Source organism: Girardinichthys multiradiatus, chromosome 1, assembly GCF_021462225.1.
Source record: "Girardinichthys multiradiatus isolate DD_20200921_A chromosome 1, DD_fGirMul_XY1, whole genome shotgun sequence".
NCBI classification, from domain to species: domain Eukaryota; kingdom Metazoa; phylum Chordata; class Actinopteri; order Cyprinodontiformes; family Goodeidae; genus Girardinichthys; species Girardinichthys multiradiatus.
The window spans coordinates 47,445,541-47,473,433 of record NC_061794.1 but is presented as its reverse complement, the minus strand read 5'-3'; the positions used below and the strand labels follow the sequence as shown (position 1 = coordinate 47,473,433).

Below are 27,893 nucleotides of genomic sequence, written 5' to 3'. Positions count from 1 at the left end.
TAACCTCCACCATTCAGGTAAAAATATGATCAAAATGATTTATTTAATTTATCTTGAAAACTGTCTGACAACAGATACTTATCTTTGTTCGGAAACATAATGAAGCACGAATATAATTTAAAACAAACCTAAATTTATTAATTTCAGATAAAACACAAAGAGGTAAACAATATATTTATTTAATTTTACTGATCTGACTTTTTGTCTAATATTTTCAGTCCAGAATAAACATCTTGGTTCTCCATATTTTCAGTGGATTCCAAACAGAACATCCAGTTCTCCTGGTTCTGCTGTGTTACCCTGACTGATCCAGTTCCCTGTCAGTCCCGTATGCTGCTGGTGTCCATAAGGCTGCTTTTGGGTTCTCCTCTTCTACTCCTCCTGGTTCTCCACTGCTGTGCTGATATTCTCAGATTTCTTAGAGGGCATTGCTCTTCATGACTGGATTTTTTCAGTTGTTCTGTAGCCGAACGTTCTCCAGTTGTACGCTGACCTGGTCCTCAGGGTTCTGCTGGTTCTGTGTGACTGTGGTGATCTGGTTCTGGTCCTGATGGAGAGAAAACACATTTAAACTGGCAGTTTTTCCACTGAGACACTGGACCCGGATTTCTGAGGTCTGGGTTTGGTTGAGACGTTCAGGATCTGTTGGACGTTAGTCTGAGGCAACAACACTCAACCTAACTGCTGTTTACTGTTTATCTGATTGTAAATGAGACTATAAGTTTTCACATATTTAACTGAAACATGCCACAATAAAGGCCACTGTTACTCATTCAAAGGCTAAAACAAACAAATGAAAATTCTCCAAACTGTGTTCGGGTCCAACATGTTCTTTATCACTGATACAGAACTAAACCTGAATCAATCCAGAATCTACAGAAACAAGTTGCCACCAGTGGAGAGCTTCCTGAACATTGGCAGCAGGTGGGTATGACCGACACCAAAACCACTCCTCTAAAAATGTTCTTGGTTCAGCTCCGTCAGGCTCAGCTGTGTGAAGTTATGTACCTGGTTCTGCTGCAGTTGGCGGCTGTACTGGGCTAGTGTGCAGTACAGGAATTGGTACTGCTCTGTGGTCTGGATCATCCCACCCCTACACAGGACAGAAGAGGTAAAACATCACATTTCAACCAAGGTCAATTCAATTCAGTTTATATCTATAGCACTAATTCATAAAACACGTCGTCTCAATTCTCTTTAGAAAGTCAATTCAGTCAAATCATTCAGATACATTCCAGCTGATCCTAACTATCAAACAATGCAGTCAAATTCAGTTTATTATTCAAACTGGTAAAATGTTACTATGTAGTTCCAAGTTCTTTTCTCAGATGAATTCAACTCCTGCTTGTTTGGAATATCTTGAGAAGAAAAGGTATGAGCTACCGTGGGACCTCTAAAACTAGGTGGAGAAAAAGGAGCCAACAACCTAGGATTGACTCTGGGCTCTAAGGAAACTAGAATGGGTCACCATCAGTCACAATTCTGTCTAGACTTTAATACCGAGCAGGTCAGAATTACAGAAGTTATAAAGAAGCAACAGAGGAAAGATTCACTCTGAGCAGACATTTGATGGATTTGCTTGAAATCGCCCATGATATGTGTTTAAGGTTCTTCAGTAAACCACAGAGACAAAATTTGCATAAACTGTAGCAGGACAACCTCACCTGTCAAGTCGGAGCTGACAAACTGTCTCCAGAATGTCCACGTGTCCGGTTTCTCTGAGATGCTGACAGCCGATGCTGCTGGCTATGAAACAACCCGTCCTCCCGATACCTGCGCTGCGGACACAACATGAGAGGAGGTCTGAGAGAATCACACTGCTAGTAACAAAGAGCCTGACGATCCAGTTTAAAGTGTGTCCTTAGATGAGCTGTTTGCCTGGACCAAACACTGGTTCATCCCCTGAGCCTGTTAATGTCTGAAGTATTCATAGTCAGAGGGAAATGGTGAAGAACGTTCAGGTATTGGACTCTGTGTGTGTGTGTGTGTCCAGACTTGAACCCGGTTGAACATTTCTGGAGAGATCTGAACATGGTTGTGCACAGACATCTCCCATCCAGCCTGTTGGAGCTTGAGATGTTCTGCATAGTAGAATGGGTGAAACTGCCTAAAGATAGGTGAGCTTGAGGCTGTAACTGCTGCTTAGTTTTTGCATCAGTCTCAAACAAACTTCTTCCACGTTGTCATAATGGGGTATTGTGTGTAGAGCTTAGAGTAAAGAGATTAAATTGATCCCATTTGGAACAAGACTGAAACAGAACTAAATATGGAAAACTACAATGCTGTGAATACTTTCTGGATGTACTGGTAACTGATCTAAACGTTTAGACCAGAGGTACATGTTCAGTCCTCCAGTTACTATCCTGCATCCCTCCTCCAACCACCTGCAGGGGCCTGGTTTGATTGAGGTGTGTTGAAGGAATGCAGGGTTGCAGGGTAGTAGTTCTGGAGGACTAGGCTTGAGCTCCCCTGGTTTGGACCAATTATGTCTACAGACCTTGTTCTAACTGCTTCCTGGGGAATGATGTTCCTGTGCAGATCTGGAAGGAAACCAATAGAAAGCTAAGTAAAAAGCCATATCTGACATCTGTTTGGGAGCAACATCTGCAGCACTGAGGCTGTTAGTGTCCTTTTCATTTAATCTTTAATATTGCAAATCAACCTTTTCTTCTTGAGAATTTTAAAATGTGCTTTAAATTGCCGTTAAACAGAAAGTGAAATGTGTTGATATTGCTTCCCTGCATAATCTGTGGAAAAAAACTGTAATAAACTGGAGGTTTAAACAGTTTTTTTCTTAAACACCAACCTGCAGTGGACAATGATTGGTCCAGGGTCAGGGACAGTGTCTGCGTTTGGGGGAGAGCTGGTAGATGGTTGAAGTGACTTCCTGTACATCTCAACCTCCTCCACCAATTTCAGCAGAGAAACAATGCATTGTGGGATGTGGTGGTCGGGCCAGGAGCTGAACCAGTAGTGTCTGACTGGACGACGCTCAGAGTTTAGCTGAAGCACAAAGGAGACAGAATCACATAAACAGTGAAAAGAACATGACTGAGATAAATGGAGGTGAGATGTTCTCTCAGGGTCTGAGCTTAGTCTCTGCTTGGAGTCATGTTCCTGGGTGATAGTAGGAGGGAGTGGGAGACTGATAAGCTCGTCCGAGCTTTGTCTGCATCCCTGGATTTGCTGCTCCATCTACATTCCTACCTTCACATACGGTCAGGAGATATGGATCAGGACACCTGCTCCCCATTTTCACCTAGATAGAAGCAGTTAAATGAGCTTCCCCCATAAGTTGGGATGGCTCTAGCTTAGAGATAAGAAAAGGCTCTCCATCACCCAGGAGATTGGAGAAGACCAGCTGCTTCTCCAATCTCAGCTGAGGTGGTTCTTCATATCCTATTCCCTTCGAAGGTTTTCCAAAGACATCCCACTGGGAAGACAGACTGGGAAGACTCAGGACTTACTGGAGGAACTATTTGTGTTAGGTGTTAGCTACTTGACATAAACTGGTTTCAAGCTTTGATTTAAAATGATCAGCTGTTGGGAATCTGGTGTTCATTCTTCTCAATTCTTCTCTTTTTATAATTACCTCTGTTGTTTGATTGTCTGTATCATTGTAATGTTTTTCCTTATGTACAGCACCTTGAGTGCCTTGTTGCTGAAAAGCGCTTTATAAATAAACTTGACTTGACTCAATGCATCCATTATAAAACAGAGAGGTTTAAGGTAAGGAGTCATTTCTTGTTGAACTGCAGCTTATAACTTCACCGTTTACAGAAAACAAATTTGGACCAGCTTTGATTGGCTCTCTAACTCAATCTCATAAAGTGTTACACGTTATCTTGAAAATGCCCTTTTGTTTGCTTGGATTTATTTTTATAGGAGACTGAAACAATGTGACTTTTTTTAAAGATTAAAGTAAAGATTTCTGTCAGAGGAATATTTTCCTCAGTGTTTTGATTTTTTTATGATTTTATATGAGTGTTTGCAGAAGGAGTTGGAGTTTGCTTAAAGAGAATCTGGAATTGTCCACCCATTTAGTTTTTATGCTTGTTTCTTCTGTACAGAGTCACAGGGGAGCTGGTGCCTTTCTCCAGGCGGGGTACACCCTGGACAGGTCACCAGTCCATCACAGGGCAACACAGAGACACAAAGGACAAACCAAGCCAGGCCAACTTTATTTATAAAGCACTTAAGAACAGCAGGCACTGAACAACAAACAACCATGCACACACCCATTACCTAACGGCAATGTACAGAGACCATTTAACCTGCCAATCATGTTTTTGGACTATCCGAGGAAGCTGGAGTACCCGGAGAGAACCCACGCCTGCACGGGAAGAACATGCAGAAAGACCCCCAGCTGGGATTTAAACCCAGGACCTTTTTGCTGCAAGGCAATGGTGCTACCAAATGCACCACCGTGCAGCCTGAATTTAGAATCAGAAAATGAAACTGGGAGTACAGAAAAGCTCAGATTGATGAAGTTTTTTTTTTACACAGATGTATGGGGCTGTTAGACCTTACAATCTTTTGGACGCTGTCAGGAGGCAAAGAAGAATAGCTTTATTTATTTAGTAATAATAAAAGAGGGGAACGAACAGAACCTGAGATTTAAAACCAGATACAAAACTGACACGAGGATCAGGAACTAAAACATTAACATAAAGGATTATGTAAGTCTGGGAGAAGAGTTGTCCAGGGGTGACCTGAAGGTGGGGTCAACAGCGACATCTAGAGGCTTTTAGAAGTAATACAGAAAACTGAACCCAAAGACACAGAACTGGAAAGATAAAATTCACAGAATTCAGAAAGAGTATGAAGCAGAAGCAAACAAAAAACTCTATAAGAGCAGAAAAAATGTGATGAAACCAGAAATAAAACCTAACAAAAAATATGAAGCCCTCAGACGATGACAGACAGGTTTAGCTTCAGAAAACCTGAGGAGTTTGCCTGAACCTCAGCAGGAAACTGTCATTTTTCCATCTTTGTTTCAGCTGAGTTTTGGTCGATCACCAGGCAGCTGTCTAGGATTAATGTCCTCACTGATGAGGGTTTGGATCAGAGCTGAAGCATTAAATGCCAGTTGGTCATGACTGGTATTCAGACATGTAAAACCTAAAAACGGACACGACCTACGAGCTCCGTGTTCCAGAGAAAAGTGGCAAAGATAAAAGCTTTATGTGGACAACTAGTTCTTTTTCAGTCTGTAAATAGCAGCCATAATTCACACTATTTCATATTTTTACATAATGTGTTACATTCTGTGCAGTCCAGACGTCCAATACATTCTCCATATCAGGTACACCTGTCCTCTTGAGGACAAACTCAGGGATCAACTCACCTGGATCTCAATATCTGTGATGGTGAAGCCATCTTTTTCCCAGCTGTCTTTAACTGTAAGCAAGAATCTGCCGAATTGACTCGTTTCTCCCTCTTCTTCATCTTCCTCCCTCTGAATCTTTTCCTCCTGGTTCTCATCTTCTTCCTTTACCTTTTTTCTTTCCCTCAGCTGGGGCCAATACGGCTCACATTTCTGAGCAGATAGTTAGAGGTTAAATGACAAAAGAGGCTACATTTGCTGGATTTCTGGGTTCCACTTCTCTGTCATCTGATAATATTTTCATCTGAACTTCAGCAGGCAGGAGTTAGGATCAGAGAGAAGCAAACATCTAACCTCATTGTTCTCCTTCAGTTTGGTAACCATGACGATCACACTGCTCCTCTCCTGCCACACCATGTCCCAGAAGTCTCCAACGGTGTGCAGCATCGGCCCCTGGGTGGCGATGAAGGCCTTCGGAGTTCCTTTGTAGCCCTGCAGGACATAGAGATGATCAGATGATCGCACATCATATCTGCATGGCTGGTAATCAGGAAACTTCTGAGAACAGCAGAGGTGATGCAGAAAACAGAGCTCATAAAGTCATCTTTGATGCTACTTTGCAGCTGAGACATTGTACAGCAGTTATATTTATTGGTATCTGTATTAAATTGTGGTACTAAATGGTAAATGGCCTGTACATTTTTAGCGCTTTATCAGGTCCCCAGAGACGCCAATTATTATTATATTCCGACCTATATATACTGTTATACAAGCTGTACACGGACTACTTTACATTGTTTCAGTGGAAAGATATAATAAAAATATTTTAATAAAATATTTACAAAAATGTGAGCGGAGTACTTGAAACTGGCTGTTCTGACACGTCAGAACCTTTCTAACTCTTCCAGGATCTGTTTTAAAGGATCTTGTGCTTCATCTTAAAACACAAGTTGGTCAACTATCACTCTGTCTGTGGTTTTATTACAGCAGATATTGCATAGAAAGCTACCTTTCTGAGCAGTTACTTGAAAAAAGGAAGTTGAGTTAGCCAACCCTGGCTGAGGTCAGGCTATAGAAATGTAACATCTAGACTGTTATTTCACCTTGCTTCCTTTTTCAGCCTTCTGTTGAAGATCTGCTGCTGTGTTTGGGATCATTGTCCCACTGAAGACCCAAACGTCCGCTTTCTGACAGATGGGCTCACATTTGCCCATATAAAACATTGGTTTACAGAAGAGTTCGTGGTCCAACTAATGGCTGCAAGCTTTCCAGGTGGGTGCATAGCAAGCCCAAATCATCAGTCCTCCACCACCGTGCTTGACAGTTGGCATTGTGTATCTGCGCTAAAAAGCTTTGCACATGGTGCATAATAGCGACAGCTCTACTATGGTCTCATCTGTTCCAAGGGGATTGTTTCAGAAGTCTTATGGCCTATTCAGGTGCAGCTTTGCAAACCTAAACTGTGCTTCTGTATTTTTAAAGAAAAGAAGGTTTCTCCTTCAACCCTTCCAAACAGCTTGTTCAGTGTTTTTTTGTCCTGTCATGAACTTTAACCTTCAAGCTGCAAACTGAGACCTATAGTTTAAGATGGAGCACTGGGGTTTTCTATCATTTCTCAGATCATTGCATGCTCTGATCTTGGAGCGAATTTGCTTGGATGTCCAACCCCAAGAAGATTGTTAGATGTTTTCCTCTCCTGAATCCTTTTCTCAGCAGAATCATGGATTTAGTTTGGAAACGGCCTTTTAACCCTTCCCAGATTGATGGGTAGGAAGAGTTGCTTCGCTAAGGTTATTGTGGACCTCTTTCCATCTTGGTGTTGTATTAATATTCACCTGAATGGTCAACAGTTGCAAACCAACAAAACTCCTGCTTTTATCCATCCACCAGTGAAAGTACCTCTACTATCTGTCATAAATCTTGTGGAAGCATCTATTGTGGACGTTGGTTCTAGCCACGACTTGATATCGATTGTTCAGTCCTTTGTACATTAGAAACAGTTAATAATGCTCCATTTCTGCCAAAAGATCACCTTTAGTTCTCCACACAGTAACTTGTATTTCAATGTGAAAACTGCTGGTTTATTGTACCTAAACTTGTGAAGGTGCATCAAGACACTGACTTCTTCACATCCCCTCAGCTTCTGAAACCAACCCACTTCCTTGACTTCATTAAACAGGAAGTTAATGATTAAGACAGTTTTACTCAAGCTTTCAGACTGCGAGTAATGAGTCACCAGGTGAGACAAAAATGAAGCTTCTTTTAAGATGGTACACATTTGCCGGTACAGCAGGTGTCAGCTTCATAAAAACTGTTAATACACACACACTCCCGAAGAAGCAGAGTGTGAGGGATGCGTGGGTGGCACAAGAGGAGGGGGTGAGTCAGGGAAAAGTCACTTCCTCCCTCACTTCCTGTGGTTTTCCTGATTGTCAGACTCCCACGTTGACAAAGTGATGGCTGGTACTTCAGTTTTTTTTTGCATTGCCATTGGACACACACACACACACACACACACACACACACACATTAATACATGTTTGTCTATAGTAACAGATAAACAAGAAGACGCCCACGCTGAGTGGCAGAGCTGTCACACACTCTACCAGCTTCCTTTCTTTTTAATAAAACCCAGAAGACAAAATGCTGTCGCTAAACCTAATTAAACACAGATGTGACACCTTACTAAGAAAACCACTTGACAAAAGCAGACATGTTCACATCCTGAATATTAGCATGCAAATAAAATGCACAACATTCCCCTTTTATTTGCACTGGAAATAATAGACATTGAGTTTCTTTTCATTATTTGTCTTTTAGCCACATTCTGCATATACTGGTTGCAGTCTGACAAATCTGCTTAAGTAAGACTTAATCCTGCAAGGCTCTAAATTCTCCCCATAACATAATGATTTAGTATTTAGGGAATATCCAATTCAAAGCAGCACTTTATTTTAGCAGGAGAACCACATGAGGGCTCGGACCTCTAGTCTTTGTTTGGGTTTGGTCTAACATTAAGCCTCAGACCGGAACCACTGACTTTTAAAAGTTAGTAACCCTTTATGTCAGCCTGTGAGTTGAGAAGTCTCAGATAACACAGTGATCAGTAAAAGTCATAAAGGAAAGGTTTAGGAACAAGTTTGATGTTTTATTTGGAAATGTCAGGCTGCTAAAACTAACCAAGAACAGTATCTGTGATGCTGAAATCTAACTGGAAATAAGATACCATCAAAGATGTCGCAACCATTGTCTCCTCTCACTACAGTTTTTCTTGGTCATGTTTCCTTTGCCCATAGTGACTGATACAGATTCACTACAACAGTCAAGCCCACGTTCATTCTCACATTCTTGGACATTTCTTGTTGCTGTTTCTGATTTTTAAAATCCCTGGATCTCTCAACACTGTTTTTTATGGAAACCCCAAGTCTTCTTCCCCGTCTCATCTTCCTCTGATGCCTTCTTCACTATTTGCATAAATAATTCCAGTGAAATGCAACATCTGTGTGTTTGGGAAATACTAAATTCACTGAGGAACACAAAGTAGAACATTATTTCAGCTCAAGAACTAAGATTCTGAAAATGTAGCATTATAATCCATACGTCCATGAAGACGATGACTTTCTGACTTTCAGCTTAATTCAATTCATTTCAGTTTTATTTTAGCTCCAATTCACAACACATGTCGTCTCAAGGCACTTCACAAAGCTGCTGCTTCTATCCAAAAATAACTTATAACATGGCATTGATTAGCTAATGAAGTCTTTGCACCTCAGCACAAGAAAAATGTGGTTTACTCTAATTTCATTTGGTTAAAAGCCAGTTAAGAGGTCAAGCTGTCGTATATTACTGTGAATGATTGAGATCTGCGCCTGTCGCTAGTAATACTAGTAATAGTAGTAGTAGTAGTTGTAGTAGTAGTAGTAGTAATACTAATGCAGCAGCTGCACTCATCCTGAATGGGTGAACTTATAGTAAATGCAGATGATAAATGTTTTTACCTTACCAACATTCCCAGAGCTGTCCCTATTTTTTGTTAAGTAGGTAAAACCTTTAAGAAAAATGTCCAGTTCCCTCCTGATTTTGGCCTCCCTCCCTGGTGAAGAAGTAGAACTGAGATAAGATTATTTAGTTTTTACTCCTCCTACCTGATTTCATATATAACTTTGGAACCTTTAATGTCAAACAGTTGAATATTTATTTATTATTCACTTTTTATTCCTTTATAAATGAATGAAAAAAGCATTAAATTTGTGTATAATTAAATGTTTTAATTAAAATCACAGGTGCCCTTCTGATTTGTACCCCTGCTGTTGATACTTTGAACAACCCGGCAGCATTTGGTCTTCAATAACATTTCACAATGTTGGAGCATTCAAAAGAGAGAAATCTTTGAGCATTCCTCTTTGTACAATCTTTCCAGATCAGAGGTGTCCAGCTCTAGAGACTACGGGCCACCGTCCTGATGGTGGTGTCTTCCTCCAACAAAGCTGATTCGAATGGTTGAATGACCTCCCAAGCATCTCACCTTCCACTGCAGAAGCCTTCTAATGAACCACTCATTTCATTCAGGTGTCTTAAATCAGGGCAATGTCTAAAACTTGCAGGACACCGGACATTCATGGCTGACTTTGGACACCACTGTTCTAGATCCAGATGCAGAGTCCTGGGTCCTCCCTGATGCTCTCCTTGCTTCAGCTCAACCCTCAGGTTTTCTTCAGGACTAAGGTCTGGGGACTGAGGTGAACATGGAAGAACGTTGAAGTTGTGTCTGCTTAACCACTTCAGTGATGACTGAAGTCCCATTTTCAATTTCCTGACGGAGGCCACCAAGTGATAGTTAAAACTGTAAGATGTTAGTTTTACCTGAAACAAACCTCCGTTAACTAACGGCTTAAATGAAAAAAACACCAGAAAAGATTCCACAGAAGAGCTAAAGTTAAAATCTAACAACATGTTAAGCTAAAAAGAAAAAATGACTAATTATTTTCCATTTTAACCAAACTGAAACCCTAATAGTTCTTTTCATTTTCATTCTTGCAGACGTTTTCCACCACAGTAAAAACATTCTTTTTACCATTTTCATCTGTCTCAGATTTCAGTTTAAATTTAAGGTTTGATCTGCTGTCTTTTACTATTTAAGCGTAGAAACAAGCACTTTCTGACAGGAGGACGTTTCAAACTGCAGGTTGACTTTAATCAGCAGGAAACAAAGTGAAACTGACCCTGATATAGTTGGCGTTGATGTAGCGATCTGGACCCAGTTCTTCCTCCAGGTTCTTCAAGATCACCCGACTCTCAGGGTCTAAGAAGCAAACAACAAACCCCAGTGAATAAATGGAAGTGAAGATAACATTAACAGAGCTTCTGATGAGAGTCTTACTGGGGAGGATGGTTTTGTATCTGTCTTTCATCATGTGTCCCGAAACATCGAGCTCGGCTGCGCTCACGAAGTTCGGAGGAATCTTCTGTAGATGAAAGCAGAAGAAACTGGATGTTAAAACATATTGACATAATCTCTGTTACTGATCTGAAATGAAACAGCTGGAACAGTTTTATTATAAAAGCATTCAGGACCCTGAATGGTCCCATGCTGCCATTCAGGGTCCTGGATGGACTTTGGTCCTTTCAGCTTTGGGTTTGTCATTTTTGTGCAAGTTTTAGTAGTTTTGTATTTCTTTCAGCGCATGAAAACAAAGAAAGCTGGATGACCTGATAACGTCTCCCCATCATGTCTGAAAGCCTGTGCAAATCAACTCGCTCCGATCTTCACAAGGATCTTCAACAAGTCACTGGAGAAATGTGAGGTCCCCTCCTGCCTCAAACGATCCACCATCATCCCGGTTCCCAAGAAACCCACCATCGTAGGATTAAATGACTACAGGCCTGTAGCCCTGACGTCTGTGGTCATGAAATCCTTTGAGCGGCTGGTGTTGAAGCACCTGAAAGACATCACAGGCCCCCTGCTGGACCTCCTGCAGTTTGCTTACCGAGCAAACAGGTCGGCAGATGATGCTGTTAACTTAGGTCTACACTTCATCCTGCAACACCTCGACCTTCCAGGGACGTACGCCAGGATCCTGTTTGTAGACTTCAGCTCGGCCTTCAACACCATCATACCAGACATCCTCCACCAGAAGCTCACCCAGCTCAACGTCCCAGCCTCCACCTGTCAGTGGATCAACAGCTTCCTGATGGACCGACAGCAGCAGGTGAGACTGGGGAGCATCTTCTCCCGATCCAGATCAATAAGTACTGGTGCCCCCCAGGGGTGTGTTCTATCCCCACTCCTCTTCTCTCTGTACACAAATGACTGCACCTCATCGGACTCGTCCGTGAAACTCCTGAAGTTTGCAGACGACACCACTGTCATTGGACTGATCCAGGACGGTGATGAGTCTGCATACAGACAGCAGGTGGATAGGCTGGTCCACTGGTGCGGTCAGAACTACCTTGAACTGAACCCACTCAAGACTGTGGAAATGGTGGTGGACATTCGGAGAACACCACCCCCATACACCCCCCTCACCATCCTCAACAACACTGTATCGGCCGTGGACCACTTCAGGTTCTTAGGAACCATCTCTGAGGACCTGAGATGGTCTTCACACATAGACACTGTTCAGAAGAAGGTCCAGCAGAGACTGTACTTCCTGAGGCAACTCAAGAAGTTCAACCTTCCACAGGAGCTGCTGGTCATCTTCTCCACTGCCATCATTCAATCTGTCCTGTCTTCATCCATCTCAGTGTGGTTTGGATCATCCACAAAACAGGACAGGTCCAGACTGCAACGAATAATCAGGACTGACCTTCCCTCCATCCAGGACGTATACAGGTCAAGGGTCAGGAAAAGAGCTGCTAAAATCTCTGCAGACCCCACACACCCTGCACATAAACTGTTCAGAGCTCTACCTTCAGGTGGCGCTACAGAGCACTGTTTACTAAAACCAGCCGCTACAGAGACAGTTTCTTCCCCCAAGCTGTTTCTCTGTTGAACATTTAATAGAGTATAAAACAACAGCATACAGATGTTGCAAATGCACCTTTTATTATATATGTGTATATTGTACATTGTAAATATGTATATTCTGTAATACAAAAACAAAACAAAAGAGCAAAGTGTACCGGAGTCAAATTCCTTGTTTGTATGTACGAACTTGGCAATAAAGTTGATTCTGATTTTAGTGGATTCTGGTGTTTAGTGATGTTTAGTGAGGTTGTTTTTGTGTTATGATCCTTGGGAGTCTGGGATTTGGATTTTCATTTGTTTTTGTGTTTAGATTTTTTTTGAGTTTGGATTTTTTTTCTTTGTTCATTATTGTCATTAGGGTCTTTCCATATAGGCTCATTTCTTTGTGTGTAGCTGTCTTACTTGTTTCCAGTGTCCAGGTCAGTATAAGGTCACAGGTTTTGTTACGCCTCCAATGCTCCATGTCCTGTTCTCTTACACATTCTCTAAATGTATCTTTAACTCTAAAGTTATTTTTATTATTAAACTTTCTACCATGCTGATCTGAGCTCTTGTCTTCAGTTTGGTCCTGCTTTAAACTCACCATAAATGATATTTTGTTTATGCTGTAATGTTCCACCTGTCCAGTCGGTAGCTGCCTGTAGCCTCCTGTTCCTTTGCAGCTGCAGTCCTTCATTAATCACTCACCTGTTTCCATCCAGTAATTCTTCCTCCCAGCACCTAAACCATAGATTCACTCAGCCGTTGCTCCTGTTCTCCATGCCTGTGGGCTCGGGTTCATGTTATATATTTGCCATTTTGTCATCTTCATTTTGGGTTGTGGCTAAAGTTGATGTGAGTTTCTATTTGTTTTATGAAGAACTTACTTATCCACAATCCTGCCTCCATGCATTAGGATTATTTTTTTTATCAAAAACATTACATGAGCTTTGCTTGTTCTAGTTTGGATTAATAACTTCTGTTATTGGCACCAAATTCAGAAAATATGTGAGGAAATTAAGTATAGATGTAAAATATAACCAGGCATTTTGCACGCCTGTTAGGTACCAACTAATGACTTTATGGTTGAATTTGCTTTGTTGCTGTTTTCACAGCATTTCATCATCATTTCATCATCTCTTGTTCAAATCCAAAACACCAATAAAACCAGCACTGGAAAGAGATTCTTTAAGTCCCGCTTTCAGATTTATGTTTTAACTTCAGATTTATGTTAGCTTTTTCAGTGCTTTTTTTGGTATTAGGACTGCCCAATAATTAGATCCGCATAAAAACTGCAATATTTGGCCTCCTTAAATCTAGTCATTTATTACATGTTCTTTATTTGGAAGCCTTTACTGTTTCTTAAAACAATGTATGTTTAGGTTTTGTTCAGAAGTTGTGATGCCATATTAGCTTTGGCATGTTGCTGTTAACAGTAAACACGCTCTGTTACGGCTAAGTTAGATACAATGTTCACACTAGCTAACATCTGTTAGAAACTTTATCTGGCCAAGCTCAGGGAAAATTAAACATTTTAAGCACAAAGCGTTTCTTCAGCCTTGAATGTCGCTCTGGATCTCTGAATCAAGAAGCAGACTGCTTACTGTTTGAGGAACTGTACCTGGTACTCTGTGTTCAGAGCGTTTATGTCTGCTGCAGCTTCCTGCAACTGAGCATGTGTGAGCGCTCGGGAGGATGTATGTAGTAGCTGAAGCCACACCTCCTTGGGTGTAGTCACAGAACAAACCGACTCCACCCCCAGATTGCTCACATCCAATAGCAGCGACAAGTTGGAGCCCCGCCTTGTGAAAATAAGAAAAAGTTTAAATAAGTTTAACAGTTTTGAAACATTTATGAAAACTCAAACATAAATCTTTACATACTACCAATGTTTTGTAAGCAACAGAAATGCAACAGAAATTAATTGAAATAAACTTGATATTGCTGGTTCGATTGTGACACTTTCCATCCTGGACGAGCCCCCATTCTGTCTGCTATGATTAAAACATGAAAGGGGAGTGCAATGTGACAATTAAAGTTATGTATTTAAATAAAAAAATGCTTGTTTTGTGTAAAGAGATGAAGTGGTTATAAATTTACACAATTGTATAAATGCTTCATAAAGTCCTAAATTCACACTGCATTTCTATCAACTCCATTTGAATTCAATCCACTTAAAATCCAATTTAATTTCAAACAGAAATACTTTAGTTTAGCTCCAATCTGACTTGGTCCAAAGCAGATCAAATTATTTTTAAATTCCACTACATCTACACCTATTCTAATTCAATGGAGTTCTAACCAGAATTGAATTGAAGTGATTATAATGTAAATAGGAGTATGTAAAAATATTTAATGTGTACGATTGTTTACAAACTGTCCAGCTAAGGAAGCCAAAGAGCCACACTTCTCTTCAGTTCAAATTATTGTTCCCTAGTTGGTCCTTACCTCTCCTGGAGGCGGACCGAGGGTTTGCGAGGGGGCGTGGTCAGTGGTGGGGGAGTCAATGGTTCCTCAGCAGGAATGAAGCTGGTTGAGCTCATTATGAGTGTTTTTGTCTGAGCTGGACTCAGGTGTTCACCTCAACACCATGCTGCAGAATAAACAGTGGGACTCTTGGTCAAGAAAGCTGCTAACGGAGTCCAAAAAGGTTAAAGAAATCACTAAATGTCATTCACTTACTTTACATAATTGGCCACCAGCATGTCATTGTAATGGATGATGTATGGAGGACTAGTGACGTGTGAGAGACAATGTGATTTAAAAACACCCTAAATATGTTCAAAATAGATATTGTTCTGTCCATTATTTCACAATTCTAACACTTATCATTTACCTTGAGCTTGGGACTCTTGGAAAACAGTCACCAGGTGGGTCTGAATAGTTGCAGATTTAATTTTATAAATATTTTGGAGTAAATCCAAACTGGTGCAAGGTGTTTAAATAAATTAGATGCTTTATTTAACATCATATTTAATGTGATGGAACTTTTCTCAGGACTAAAAATCATTTAAACTTTAAAACAAAAAAGGCACAAAATGGCTCCCGGATCCGAAACTGGACCATTTCTCAGGGTTCTTCATTTAGTGCTGAGCCACTTGTTACAATTGTATGCATTAGCACCATAGAGCATTTGTTTTTTTTTTCCATTTTCCAGACAATAACATTTTGAAGGTGAAAGTTTAAACTGAGCGCAAACAAAGTGCTGCACGAAAGTCGCAACATTAGCAGATTGCACCAGAGATGTAGCATCGTGATTGGTTATGTTTTATGCAGCCAAACAGCAGACCCAGCAGCATTTCTGATACTTCACGGTGCCTTGAAAAGATCCCAAAACATAAACTTTGTACTGATTGTGAAAAACAACGTGAAACAGCTGAACTTCAAGCCTGAACTTTGCCATCCTTCTCTGCAGAGAGCTGAGGAGCACCTTGGTCACCACAGGGGGAACAACAAATTTCAATAAAGTTTTCTTTCATTTTCTTTACATGTTATATTTTCATTATTGTTGTTTTCATTTAAATACTTCTACATAGTTTTGCTTGTTTTATTCACAACATAAAGGTATTGTTTCCATGATATTTTCTTCAGCCAGTCCTAGAATGCAAAAATAAATTTAGACTCTATGCTTCTTAATGAGCACGTTATTAACATGAAAAACCGAGAGCTCTGAGTAGAACAACAAACAGAAAACACACATTGAAATGTTCTGTTTGTGGGTTCCATGCAAAGCAATTTTCTTTAATGTTCACCTGGTTCTGACCCTATATTTAAATTATAGAATTATTGAATGCAATACAACAGAACGTTTTACCCTTTTATTGCATCATCCCAGCAAAATATTAGAAGAGGTGCAAGGCACAAACCTTCTACATGTTGAACTTTGAGCTTCTTTTACTAAATTAAACCTGATCACACTCACCATTGTGATCTCTACAGATCTTCCTCTTGTCTTGCTTTTCAGGTTCACTCCAAGTTAAACTTCTGACGTGTTTTTGTCATTAATGAGCTTCCTGATGAGCTTCAGACTCCAGTTGCCTCTGACAGAAACCCAATCGTCTTGGAGTCAGTGTTTGATAAATCAGTTACTGCTGCGATGAGGAGGCAGAACTCCCTGCATCACTGTGATGAAGCAGAGACCGGTGAAACTGACCTGTGTGTGTTAGATGTCTGTGTGTTTCCACATCACTACAGATCTGAAACGTTTCAGTTTGTTTCTGTCGGAAGAGAGTTTCCTCAGAGCAGGAAGTCAGCACGCCCACGCTTACTCAACACACAGTCATACAGAACACAAACACCACAGTTGATACGGTTAAACACGAAGTCCAAACTGATATGTTGCTATTCTGGATTCTAAAGGTGCAATACTGAACATATAACAGAGAAAAATGAAGGAGTGCCAATATTTTCTGATAATGGCAGCCGGGTAACACAACCATTCATCTGAGTTATTCTGCTGAGGAGGCAGAATCAAAATCATTTCAGATTTTTCCATCAAGTTTGTGACACAAACAAGGAATTTGACTTCGGTTCTACTTTCTCCTACAAAAAAGACATTTTTAATATAAGTATATAGGAAGGGAAATTAAAATAAAGGTTTTTAATTTTTTTGGTAAATATGTATTTAAACTGTGTTTTTTTAAGAGGATGACAAGGTTGAATTAGTGTAAATATTCCTGGTATGGATCTGGGCAGTCAGACGGTTCAGTGTCCATCAGAGAAACAGCCATTGGGAGAAACTGTCTCTGTGGTGGCTCGTCTCTGCTAACAGCGCTCTCTAGCACTACTTAAAGGTAAAGGTCTAAACAGTTTGTGTGCAGGGTGTGTGGGGTCTGCAGAGATGTTAGCTGCCCTTTTTATGACCCTAGACCTGTATAAGTCCTGGACTGAGAGAAGGTCAGCCCTGATGATACTCTCTGCAGACCTGATTGTTGGCTGCAGTCTGGACCTGTCCTTTTTCGTGGATCAGCCAAACCACACGGAGATGGATGAAGACAGGACACACTGAATGAGGTCAGAGTAAAAGATTACAAGCAGCTTCTATGGAAGGTTGTTCTTCTGAGGAATACAGTCTCTGCTGGGACCTCTTAAAAACAGTGAATATGTAAACTCAGTTGGTCAGCAGAGGCTCTAAGGCAGAATGATTTCCTTTCTCTTTAGTAATGGATGTGTGTTGATGGACCGAACTTTGCCATATTATAGTTTCAGTTGAAAGGATTTTTGTTGTGCAGACAGTTTTGTTGGAATTTATAAGCTGTAACTCATAGAGCCAATTAATTCAATTCAATTCAATTCAGTTTTATTTCTATAGCGCCAATTAACAACACATGTCGTCTCAAAGCTCTTCATAAAGTCAGGTTCATACATTCCAGTTAATCGTAACCATTGAACAGTGCAGTCAGATTCAGTTATTTATTCAAATTGGAAAAAAAGTTTTTCTATCTAAGGAAACCCAGCAGATTGCATCCAGTCAGTGACTTGGCAGCATTCACTCCTCCTGGATGAGCATGTAGAGACAGTGGACAGTCACTGGTGTTGACTTTGCAGCAATCCCTCATACTGAGCATGCATGTAGCGACAGTGGAGAGGAAAAACTCCCTTTTAACTGGAAGAAACCTCCAGCAGAACCAGAACCAGGCTCATTGTGAGCGGCCATCTGCCACGACCGACTGGAGGTTTGAGAGAACAGAGCAGAGACACAAAGAGAACAAAGAAGCACTGATCCAGGAGTACTTTCTATGGGAAGGAAAAGTAAATGTTAATGAATGTAGCTCCTTTAGTCGTTTCATCTAGAAAGAAAGAACAGATAAACTCTGAGCCAGTTTTCAAGTCTAGAGGATGAAAGAGAGAACATAGAGTTAGTCACAGTAGAAGCTCAGTCAGTAGCCATATCTAGGAAAGAGAAAGGGTTAAACACTGAAAGACAGGGCCATGTGGATCATCTGTGGAAGGTGAGCATTAAGTTGTTGCCAGCAGAAGCTTGAACGATTCCCCTCTCCAGAAAGGTGTCACAGGTAGACACAGAGTCAGGCCAGGTGTAGCTTCTAGGAAGAGAAAAGAGAGAATATAAAGTTAAAAGCTGAAATAACAGCAAATAATGCAGAATTGGAGAGTAGTATGAGAATGTAGCGAAGAGGGTGAAAGTTGTCATTATGTCCTCCAGCAGCCTAAGCCTTTAGCAGCATAACTACAGAGATAGCTCAGGATAAACTAAGCCACTCTAACTGTAAGCTTTATCAAAAAGGAAAGTTTTCAGCCTAGCCTTAAAAGTAGACAGGGTGTCTGCCTCACGGACTAATTACACTCCTGTCTCTGTACATTCACTGTGGTAGTCCAGGATGAGTTTCATTTGTCATGCTTTTTGCTTTGTCATAGTAAAGGTTAAGTGGAGTTTGTTATTTTTAGACCTTGTGACCCTGACTCATTGTTTTCACTTCTTGTTACAATTCAGATTTTTTTGGTTTGTTTGGTCACAGCTTGCTTTTCCTCAGTCAATTAGAAACAGAAGGAAAAAAAAGTGCAACGCAACCAAGGTTCTTAACTGTGCTACTCAGGAGAAATGTTAGCATTCATTGATTACAAGCTACTAGACAATCTAATTACCAAATACCAGCTGAACTATGATGGAAAACTAAAGAAGTAGAGAGTAGCATGTAGGAGAGGGTTTCATGAACAACATGGAGTTCATTGCAAAGAGAAGTACAGCGGAGAATATTTAGAGAGGACCTAAATAAAGTGATGCAGGCAGGCAGTGTTAAAGCAACAAACATGTTTAATTAGCTATGAAAAAATCTTTAAACACTTATTGATAAAAACACTTAGACACGAAGGGAAAAACTCAAATAATCAGGAACCTTGGAGAATAGCAGCCAGGATGACTGATGACATGGAAACAGGCTTGGCTGATAACCAGAGGAACTGACAAAGAGTGAAGGAAACTGGCTGACAAATACCTGATGGGAGGTGATTAGTAAAATGGGAAGCCTCATGTCCTGAAGAATGATCAGCTTTCATACTAAAAGTTTGCGGCAGGGAACAATTCAGAAACTTGCTGCACACAAAAACATTCAGATGTTCAAAACCGTTCGAAGACATATCACCGCAAACGTAGCCTTCATACAACCCAATTTGCAGTGGATTTGACGTAGCTGCACGTGGCACTTGGACCGCCCGGTCCCTGCCCCTAAATACATATGCAAAGTGGTATAAATAACCAGAAGTTGCCCATCACCTGTCTAAATAACCATGGCAACGGTGCTGTTACAGTCTGACCGGTTCCTTTCGGCTGAAAAATGCTAATAGAGTCTGTGTTTACACATCATGAGGGATGTTTGTGGTGAATTACAGCAAACCAAATCCTTGAATGACATCAGCGACACACCTGACTGAAAATAAAACGTTTGTCAGCTCGAACCTGCTTAGTTCTACAATGTCCACATTAAATCCAAACGCCGCTGTATAGCGTCTTGTGGCATACAAAGTGCTTTGGGTGGCTGCAATGACCAGAAGACCACTGGTCCACCATAACCACGCCATCCATGTTTTATTGCTGCTTCATCAATGTTGGAGTTGTTGGGAGCGGGTCAGAGCTTATCACAGCAGGGAATCATCCTGGACAGGTCATCTGTCCTTCTTAGAGACACACAAGACGGCGAGCCACTGTCGCCAAATTTCTCCCTTTAGAGGGCGCTGCTACTAAATGTTTGTTTGTAAATTTCCAAAATATTTGTCACAGACCAGTTAAATTTTCATTTCAGCTGAGAGGACTTAAAGTGTTTTCACATCATAGTGTAATTTTTTTCTTTCCATGGTTTTTACACAATATATTTAGAATTAAACACTTATTACCACTTAAAGGTACAGAAGAAGAGCTGTAGTTAGAATAGATTTTTCTTTGCTAGAATATAGCATGGGCGTGCCAGAACAACTGCTAGCAATAAATCACTGGTGGGGATGAAAAAATAATCTTTTCAGCTGACAAAACTAAATCCAGAGATGAAGAGATATGTGAAAGTGAGTAAATAGAATATCAGAGATTTGGTTTGGCCCAATTCTGTTCTGTTATAGATAATTGATTTTGGTTTTTAATAATGATTTCTGTCAAGTAGCCTAGCATAAATATTTGTTTTGTCAGGCTATGGTTGAATTAGATGCCTCTACAAGACATTGTTTCAACTATGATATGAAATTAAACATTGTAAAATGAAAGATTTTATTAAAAAGTTATATTTTTCAAAAGCCTTCTTTCTTATTCTGTTCTCATTGAAATATAATCGGGACGACCAATCCCGTAGTGTGTGACGTTGACTCAAATGCATTAGTGGCAGTGTGTACCTTGTGAACAAATTTCTCTTGAGAAGGATAAGGTTACTCTACTCCGACCAGACACATTAAGCTTCCAGCACACATTGAAATGGGCCTGACTAAGCACAGCATTGTTTGGGAATTTAAATGAAAGTAAAAAGTGTGACAATAAACCCTGTTCTCCCTACATTAGATATTTAGTGTGGGACTCCAATCAGTCCACAGCCACTAATGTGGCAGTAAACCAACATTATACCAAACATTTTTCACATAAATGGAAAAATAAGCCTGAATAGCAAACAGCATCTGATGTGGGAGAGAAACACTGCCTAGATTCAGAGTTTCAGGCTTTTACAGGTACACACACACACACACACACACACCAAAATATATTACCTCAGAAGTTAAACAATGAGGGTGTTGCTCATCTGAATCTGAATCCAAATAAAATCATGGCTGTGTTTAATGCTGTGGCCACTAGGGGAGCTACAGGCTTTATTTACAGGTAAATAACATTCATAATAATTTTACTATGTTTAAATAGCTACAGACGTTTATGTGCTATGTCATAAATCCATAGGAGATCAAGTAAAGGAGCAGAAGGAAAGACGTTAGAATAAACTTATTGGTCAATCTTACCAGTGACTCCATGTTCTGTTTTTATCTCATTTATCCTCCTGACTGCCTCCAGATCAGTTGCAACACCAACATGACTAACCTCGCTGAACTAAGACCTGACCTGCTAACTAACCAACCAACGCACTAACTGAACTGACTAACTAACCGGCAGCCAAGCAGACGAGAGTTGGCTGCTTCTTTCCACCCTTCCTGGAGTGAAACATACTGTGAAACCAGGGGCAAGAAGAAACAAGTGAAGTGGGAGAAAGTGATAGTAAGCTCCTGAAGGAGAGAATATCAAGTGAAAGAAAAAAAACGGCTGCAGGATTAGACTTGTCTTGTTTTTCTGGCCGGTTTTACCCTGATTCTCGGTGTTCAGGTGTAGAGATCTGAGGGAGGAGAAAGGGAGCGTGAGTCAGAGAGCGAAGGAGAGGAGGAGATGGATGCTCTGGGTGTTGATTATTAACACAATGACAGCAGCATCTCGTGAATCATTCATGTCAAATGCAACACAAACATGTGCACTAATGTGCACTAATGTGCTGGGATGTGACTGCACACATCCCAGCAGAAATAATAAGCGGCGACCTGACCCTGCATTTTGTCACACTTCAGACTGTTTATGACAGAGTGAAAAACAAACAGATAAAACCTAACAAATGGTGAATCAGCTTCACACCTCCGCTCTGTTTTTCATTTATCAGCCCAAAACTGAAAGTTTGATCCTTTTAACCCCAAACTAACGACATTAACAGGAAAAACAGCAATTTGAAAGCCCAACAGATTCACAAGCTCATGTTGTTCTAAGTCCTGGTCATGTTTGACAGCAGGTTGGACTTTGTAGCTCTGATAAAAACACAAACACAAAAAGAAAGAACTGGGAATGTTTTCAGCACCTCCCTCCACTGCTGCCAGCATTGCAAAGGAGATGAATGAAGAAGATGACCGGAGCTCAGTCAGCTTTCTGAGCCTCAGCTGTTGGTTCATTTGGTTCAGGTGGAGACACGTTGGTGTTATATTGTCCATATAAACGTCGTATCACATTAAACAGCAGTTCGCAGATGTGTCTGGATTGTGGTGAATTTGGTAAACCACCTTCAGACTGACATGCTCAGTTCTCCCCAAACCGGATGTTCCTACTGTTTTCCAGATCCGGAGATGCTCTCCTGTACCTGCTCCATACATCAGCAGCACCTTCACCTGGTCTGGCTGTGATCTGGCACAACTCTGCTGGACCAGATCAGGATGCAGAGGCAGCATGATCCTATCAAGTTTGCACCATACTGCCTCGGTGATGAAGCCAATACACAGTAGTTTCTTATGAAATCGCTCATCAACCGTGACTTTGACTAGGCCATTCTAATACATAGATATGCTTTGGTCTGAGCCATCCATTGTATGTCTGGCTGTATGTTTAGGCTGGTTCTCCTGCTGGAAGGTAAATCTCCATCCCAGTCTCCAGTCTTCTGAAGCCTTTAGAAGTTTTTCTCCAGGATTATTCAGGATTAGCTCCATCCATCTTCCCAACAACTCTGAGCAGACTGTCAGTATCTACTGAAAAAGCTGTACCCCACAGAATGATGCGGCCAGCTCCATGTTTCACCATACAGATGGTGGGATCAGAGTGATGTGAACTGTTAGGTTTGCTCCACATGAAGCATTATGCAAGTCGGGTAAAAAGTTCAGTTCTCGAGCACTTCCTTCCATAACATTTGTTGCATCTTCTAAAGTTCTTGTGGCAAACTGCAAACAGGACTTCTTATGACTTTCTTTCAACAATGGCTTTCTTCTTGCCACACTTCGGTAAAGACCCGATGTGTGGATAGCACAGCTAATAGATTCTTGCACCTGGACCTCCTCCAGAGTAACCATTGACCTCTTGGCTGCTTCTCTGATTAATGCTCTCCTAGCCCAGTCTGTGAGTTTAGGTGGACCTCCATGTCTTGGTAGGTCCGCAGTTGGTCCATCCTCTCTCCATGTTCAGATGATGGATTGAACAGAACTTTGGAAAATGTTCAAAGTTTGGGACGTTGTTGTAGAACCTAACCCGGATTGAAACCTTTTTCACAACGTTCTCCCTGACCCGTCTGCTGTGTTCCTTGTACTGGTTGTTCTCTGATGTTCTCTAACAAACCTCTGAGGCCAGAAACAGAACATTTGCAGCTAGGCTCAGATTAAATTACACACAGATGGACTCTGGGTACCTAATTGGCTGATATCTGAACAGTGGGGGTTTGTTAATGGGGGCGCTAGGAGGCTGCCCCCATTAAAATTGATGGAGAAAAATATTGACACAGTAAACATAAATTAGGAAATAAAAAGTAATTATTACATCTATTCACTCACAAAATGACTTACATTTTTTAGCGTTCCCATTACATTTTGCTTTTATTGTGTGTAGGTCTGAATAAAGATGTTTCAATAGCGAGGAGAGCCAGTCAAATTAATGTGTCTGTCTTTTCTTAAACCTTGGTTTCCATGTGACTTCATGCTGGTCTCTAATTGGTTACCTAAAGATTCTCCTCTGGGCACAGCGTTCTGTGCTTGTCGCAAATCAGTGCCTTTTGCAAAAGGCCTGCACTTGTATAGCACTTTATCAAGTCTGAGGACCTCATGGCGCGTTACACCACATTCAGTCATCCACCCATCCATACACACACACACTCACACCATCAGCAGCCAAGGCGGGTCAAGTGTCTTGCCCAAGGACACAATGACTGAGACGGACGGAGTGGGTGTTTGACCCAGCATCCCACTAATTGCAGAATAAACCCTTACCACCGTTGCCACTGTCACCCCTTAATTGTCACTATTCCTCCAGTCTGACTAATTAATGGTGCCTATCAATCAAAGTCACACCCTAGCAAACCGGAACGCATCCATTTACAATCCAAATTCATCTGTGAGTTCAGGGTAAATGTAAAAAAGCTAAAAATCTGTGAACATCTGCGCCGATTGATGGCTGCAAGTCAGCCATTACCTGCAGCACAGAGAAATAAAGCTCAACCTAATCAGCTTTTACATTTTCTTTTGATGAGGGAGTAATTTAAATTTAAATAGATTAGAGTAATCTCTTTCAGTGAGTAAATAAGCAAGAGAAATAGTATTATTTATAAAGCCCATTTTACAAGTTATAGATGTGTGTTTCACTATGAAATAATATAAACAAGAGTTTAATTTACAAAATACAATAAAATAAAACTAGAAGACATGTAAGACAAACCAAAATGAAAATCAATCAAATAATTTATAATATTAAAATTTGAAACTAAAAGCTTGTCTGAATATAAATCTTCACCTTTCAAACAGCATTAAAACAGTCAACTAAAACAAAACACAGGAAATAATAACTGAACGATCCCTCAAGGTTTAAAACAGGTCAGAAAATACCAGAGGTGTATAGTAACTAAGTACATTTACCTTATTACAGTACTTAAGTACATTTTTTGAGGATCTGTACTTTACTGAGTATTTTACTTTTATTTCGTTACATTAGAAACATAAAAATTGTACTTTTACTTAAAAATATGAGACATTGTTACTCTACAAATTAAAATATGACTGGAATTTATCATGAAAGGTTTTATTTATGTGGAATCGACATGTGAACAAGAGAAGAAGAACTTCGCTCTCGCAATGATTACAGGTGGATTGGTGGGTATGTTACAGCAATAACTAGTGGTTCTGTTTGCGGTGATGAAGAAGACATGGAAAAAGTCTGCCAGCTGATGAGCACATCTGTTTTGGCTGTGGATCACGGAGATGACCACCCATGGCGCTACCTCGCAACCTTTGGCTGATAAACCCAAGAAACCGCTCAACCACTCTGCATTACTGGTGCTAAAGTGCAGTTAAATGTCTTTTGTTTTGCTTGTAAGTTATTTTGACACAATGCACTTTAGTTTTTTTTCTCTACTTTGGGGCAACAGTACACCCAACTACATCACTGTGTTCCACTAGAACCTAAATGTCATCTCCACTTAGGTAGTAGAAGATTCATAAGAGAAGTTCATGAAGCCAGAACAGGATTGGGTCCAAAGCAGAACCCTGAGGAAGTCCATATGATAGTACAGTCAGGCATGATGTGGTGTATTTAAACTCCTGTTAGAAACATGATTTAATCTAGAAAGGTCCCGAAATGCCTCTTGAATCTCCAAACCCATTAAAGTGACATCTACAGAGCCTTGTCAAAGTATTCAGCCCCCTTGAACTTTTCAACCTCTTGCCACATTTCAGGCTTCAAACATAAAGATATAAAATTCTAATTTTTTGTGAAGAATCAACAACAAGTGGGACACAATCGTGAAGTGGAATGAAATTTATTGGATGTGTCAAACTTTTTTAACAAATAAAAACTGAAAATTGGGGCGTGCAATATTATTCAGCCCCCTTGCATTAATACTTTGTAGCTCCACCCTTTGCTGCAATTACAGCTGCAAGTCTCTTGGAGTTTGTCTCTATCAGTTTTCACATCGAGAGACTGAAATTCTTGCCCATTCTTCCTTGTAAAACAGCTGGAGCTCAGTGAGGTTGGATGGAGAGCGTTCATGAACATCAGTCTTCAGCTCTTTCTACAGATTCTCCATTGGATTCAGGTCTGGACTTTGACTAGGCCATTCCAACACCTGGATACATTTATCTGTGAACCATTCCATTGTAGATTTGGCTTTATGTTTTGGATCATTGTCTTGTTGGAAGATAAATCTCCGTCCCAGTCTCAGGTCTCTTGCAGACTCCAACAGGTTTTCTTCCAGAATGGTCCTGTATTTGGACCCATCCATCTTCCCATCAATTTTGACCATCTTCTCTGTCCCTGCTGATGAAAAGCAGGCCCAAACCATGATGCTGCCACCACCATGTTTGACAGTGGGGATGGTGTGTTCAGGGTGATGAGCTGTGTTGCTTTTACACCAAACATATCGTTTTGCATTGTGGTCAAACAGTTTGATTTTGGTTTCATCTGACCAGAGCACCTTCTTCCACATGTTTGGTGTGTCTCCCAGGTGGCTTGTGGCAAACTTTAAACGAGACTTTTTATGGATATCTTTGAGAAATGGCTTTCTTCTTGCCACTCTTCCATAAAGGCCAGATTAGTGCCGTGTACGACTGATTGTTGTCGTATGGACAGACTCTCCCACCTCAGCTGTAGATCTCTGCAGTTCATCCAGAGTGATCATGGACCTCTTGGCTGCATCTCTGATCAGTCTTCTCCTTGTTCCAGAAGAAAGTTTAGAGGGACGGCCGGGTCTTGGTAGATTTGCAGTGGTCTGATACTCCTTCCATTTCAATATGATTGCTTGCACAGAGCTCCTTGAGATGTTTAAAGCTTGGGAAATCTTTTTGTATCCAAATCCGCCTTTAAACTTCTCCACAACAGTATCTCAGACCTGCCTGGTGTGTTCCTTGGTCTTCATGATGCTCTCTGCGCTTTAAACAGAACCCTGAGACTATCACAGAGCAGGTGCATTTATACGGAGACTTGATTACACACAGGTGGATTCTATTTATCATCATCAGTCATTTGGGACAACATTGGATCATTCAGAGATCCTCACTGAACTTCTGGAGAGAGTTTGCTGCACTGAAAGTAAAGGGGCTGAATAAAATTGCACGCCACACTTTTTAGTTTTTTATTTGTTAAAAAAGTTTGACTCATCCAATAAATTTCATTCCACTTCACGATTGTGTCCCACTTGTTGATTCTTCACAAAAAAATAGAATTTTATATCTTTATGTTTGAAGCCTGAAATGTGGCAAGAGGTTAAAAAGTTCAAGGGGGCTGAATACTTTCACAAGGCTCTGTAAAATAAACCAGAAACATATAACATCCCTGCAGTCACCACGATGTCACTGGACCTACAGTACTAAGTTGTTTAATTGAAGTGGACTTTCCAGAAACCAGACTGAGGTTTATTAAGAATCCAGTGATGATCATGAGTCCATCAAGAGTTTCCAGAATGCTCTGAAGACTTGCGTCCAGCCCAGCAGAACCAGTCAGTCTGGGAAGAGTAATGCTCTGTTGGACCAGCTGGGTTCAACAGAACATTGGAATCAACTCCGAGGCAAAACTGGAGCCATTTTAAGAACTGTTTTAAATCCATCTGTTAGTATGGTAGTAAGCTACACAATCAGGTTAAAAATGTCTAAACCACTTTTCAGTGATTGAATACTAGAATCTCTGTTGTTGTTCAGCTGCAGTCTGCTGTTATAATGTATGGTGTGGACTCCTTACAATGTAATTCACATCCTAAAATACATAAATACCTTATAAAACATAACCTGAATGTACATCGGTGCTTCCAGAGTTGTTTGAACAGATCGACTTTATATTTTTGGCTTTATTTTACAGTGAACTCTGATTAATTTGATCTGTAATTGTTGGTCATGACAATACAAATAAAACACTTTACACTGTAAAAGATGCATATCTACAAATATGTGATAAATATGAATTTTTACAGTGTTCATGCGTTCATTCATCACTTCTCCGTTCAAAGAAAAACATTCAGATGACCAAGTTTTCATCTCTTTGTTGCTTACCTTTTCCTCGTTCTCTTCCTCCTCCTTTTCGCCGTCCTCCTCTTCTCCTTCTCTTTTGCTTCTGATTCTCAACTCCGACTCCGTCTTCCTCCTTTTTCTCATCTGTTGCTTTCTGTTGTTCTGTTTTTACGTCTACCTTCTCCACCACTTCCTTTCCTC

General features: G+C 40.6%; 1 protein-coding gene across 5 annotated transcripts; it reads right to left on the bottom strand.

Annotated features, from left to right (window-relative positions):
• Positions 1-113: 113 nt before the first annotated feature.
• LOC124875334 (tyrosine-protein phosphatase non-receptor type 7-like) lies at positions 114-27,880 on the bottom strand. 5 transcript variants are annotated; one of them, XM_047377560.1, is made up of 12 exons: positions 21,216-21,379; positions 16,195-16,394; positions 14,721-14,865; positions 13,894-14,074; positions 10,707-10,791; positions 10,549-10,628; positions 5,681-5,818; positions 5,348-5,539; positions 2,807-3,003; positions 1,665-1,778; positions 1,009-1,093; positions 114-547 (listed from the first exon to the last, which is right to left on the bottom strand). In XM_047377560.1, exons 3-12 carry the CDS (start codon positions 14,813-14,815, stop codon positions 452-454), a joined length of 1,263 nt encoding a protein of 420 aa, XP_047233516.1. In that variant the 5' UTR covers positions 14,816-14,865; positions 16,195-16,394; positions 21,216-21,379; the 3' UTR covers positions 114-451. The 5 variants fall into 5 exon arrangements, 4 of the variants coding, with proteins under 4 accessions (XP_047233516.1, XP_047233597.1, XP_047233438.1 ...); XM_047377641.1 differs by lacking the exons at positions 16,195-16,394; positions 21,216-21,379 and adding an exon at positions 27,735-27,880; XM_047377482.1 differs by lacking the exon at positions 21,216-21,379 and having other exon boundaries at positions 16,195-16,467.
• Between the last annotated feature and the right edge of the window lie 13 nt (positions 27,881-27,893).

Coding starts and splice junctions, on each gene's coding strand:
- LOC124875334 (XM_047377641.1), bottom strand. CDS start 14,815: ATGAGCTCAACCAGCTTCATTCCTGCTGAGGAACCATTGACTCCCCCA. Junction 5,540..5,680: donor AACTGAAGGAGAACAATGAG/GTTAGATGTTTG, acceptor CTATCTGCTCAG/AAATGTGAGCCGTATTGGCC. Junction 1,094..1,664: donor TGTCAGCTCCGACTTGACAG/GTGAGGTTGTCC, acceptor TGTCCTGTGTAG/GGGTGGGATGATCCAGACCA.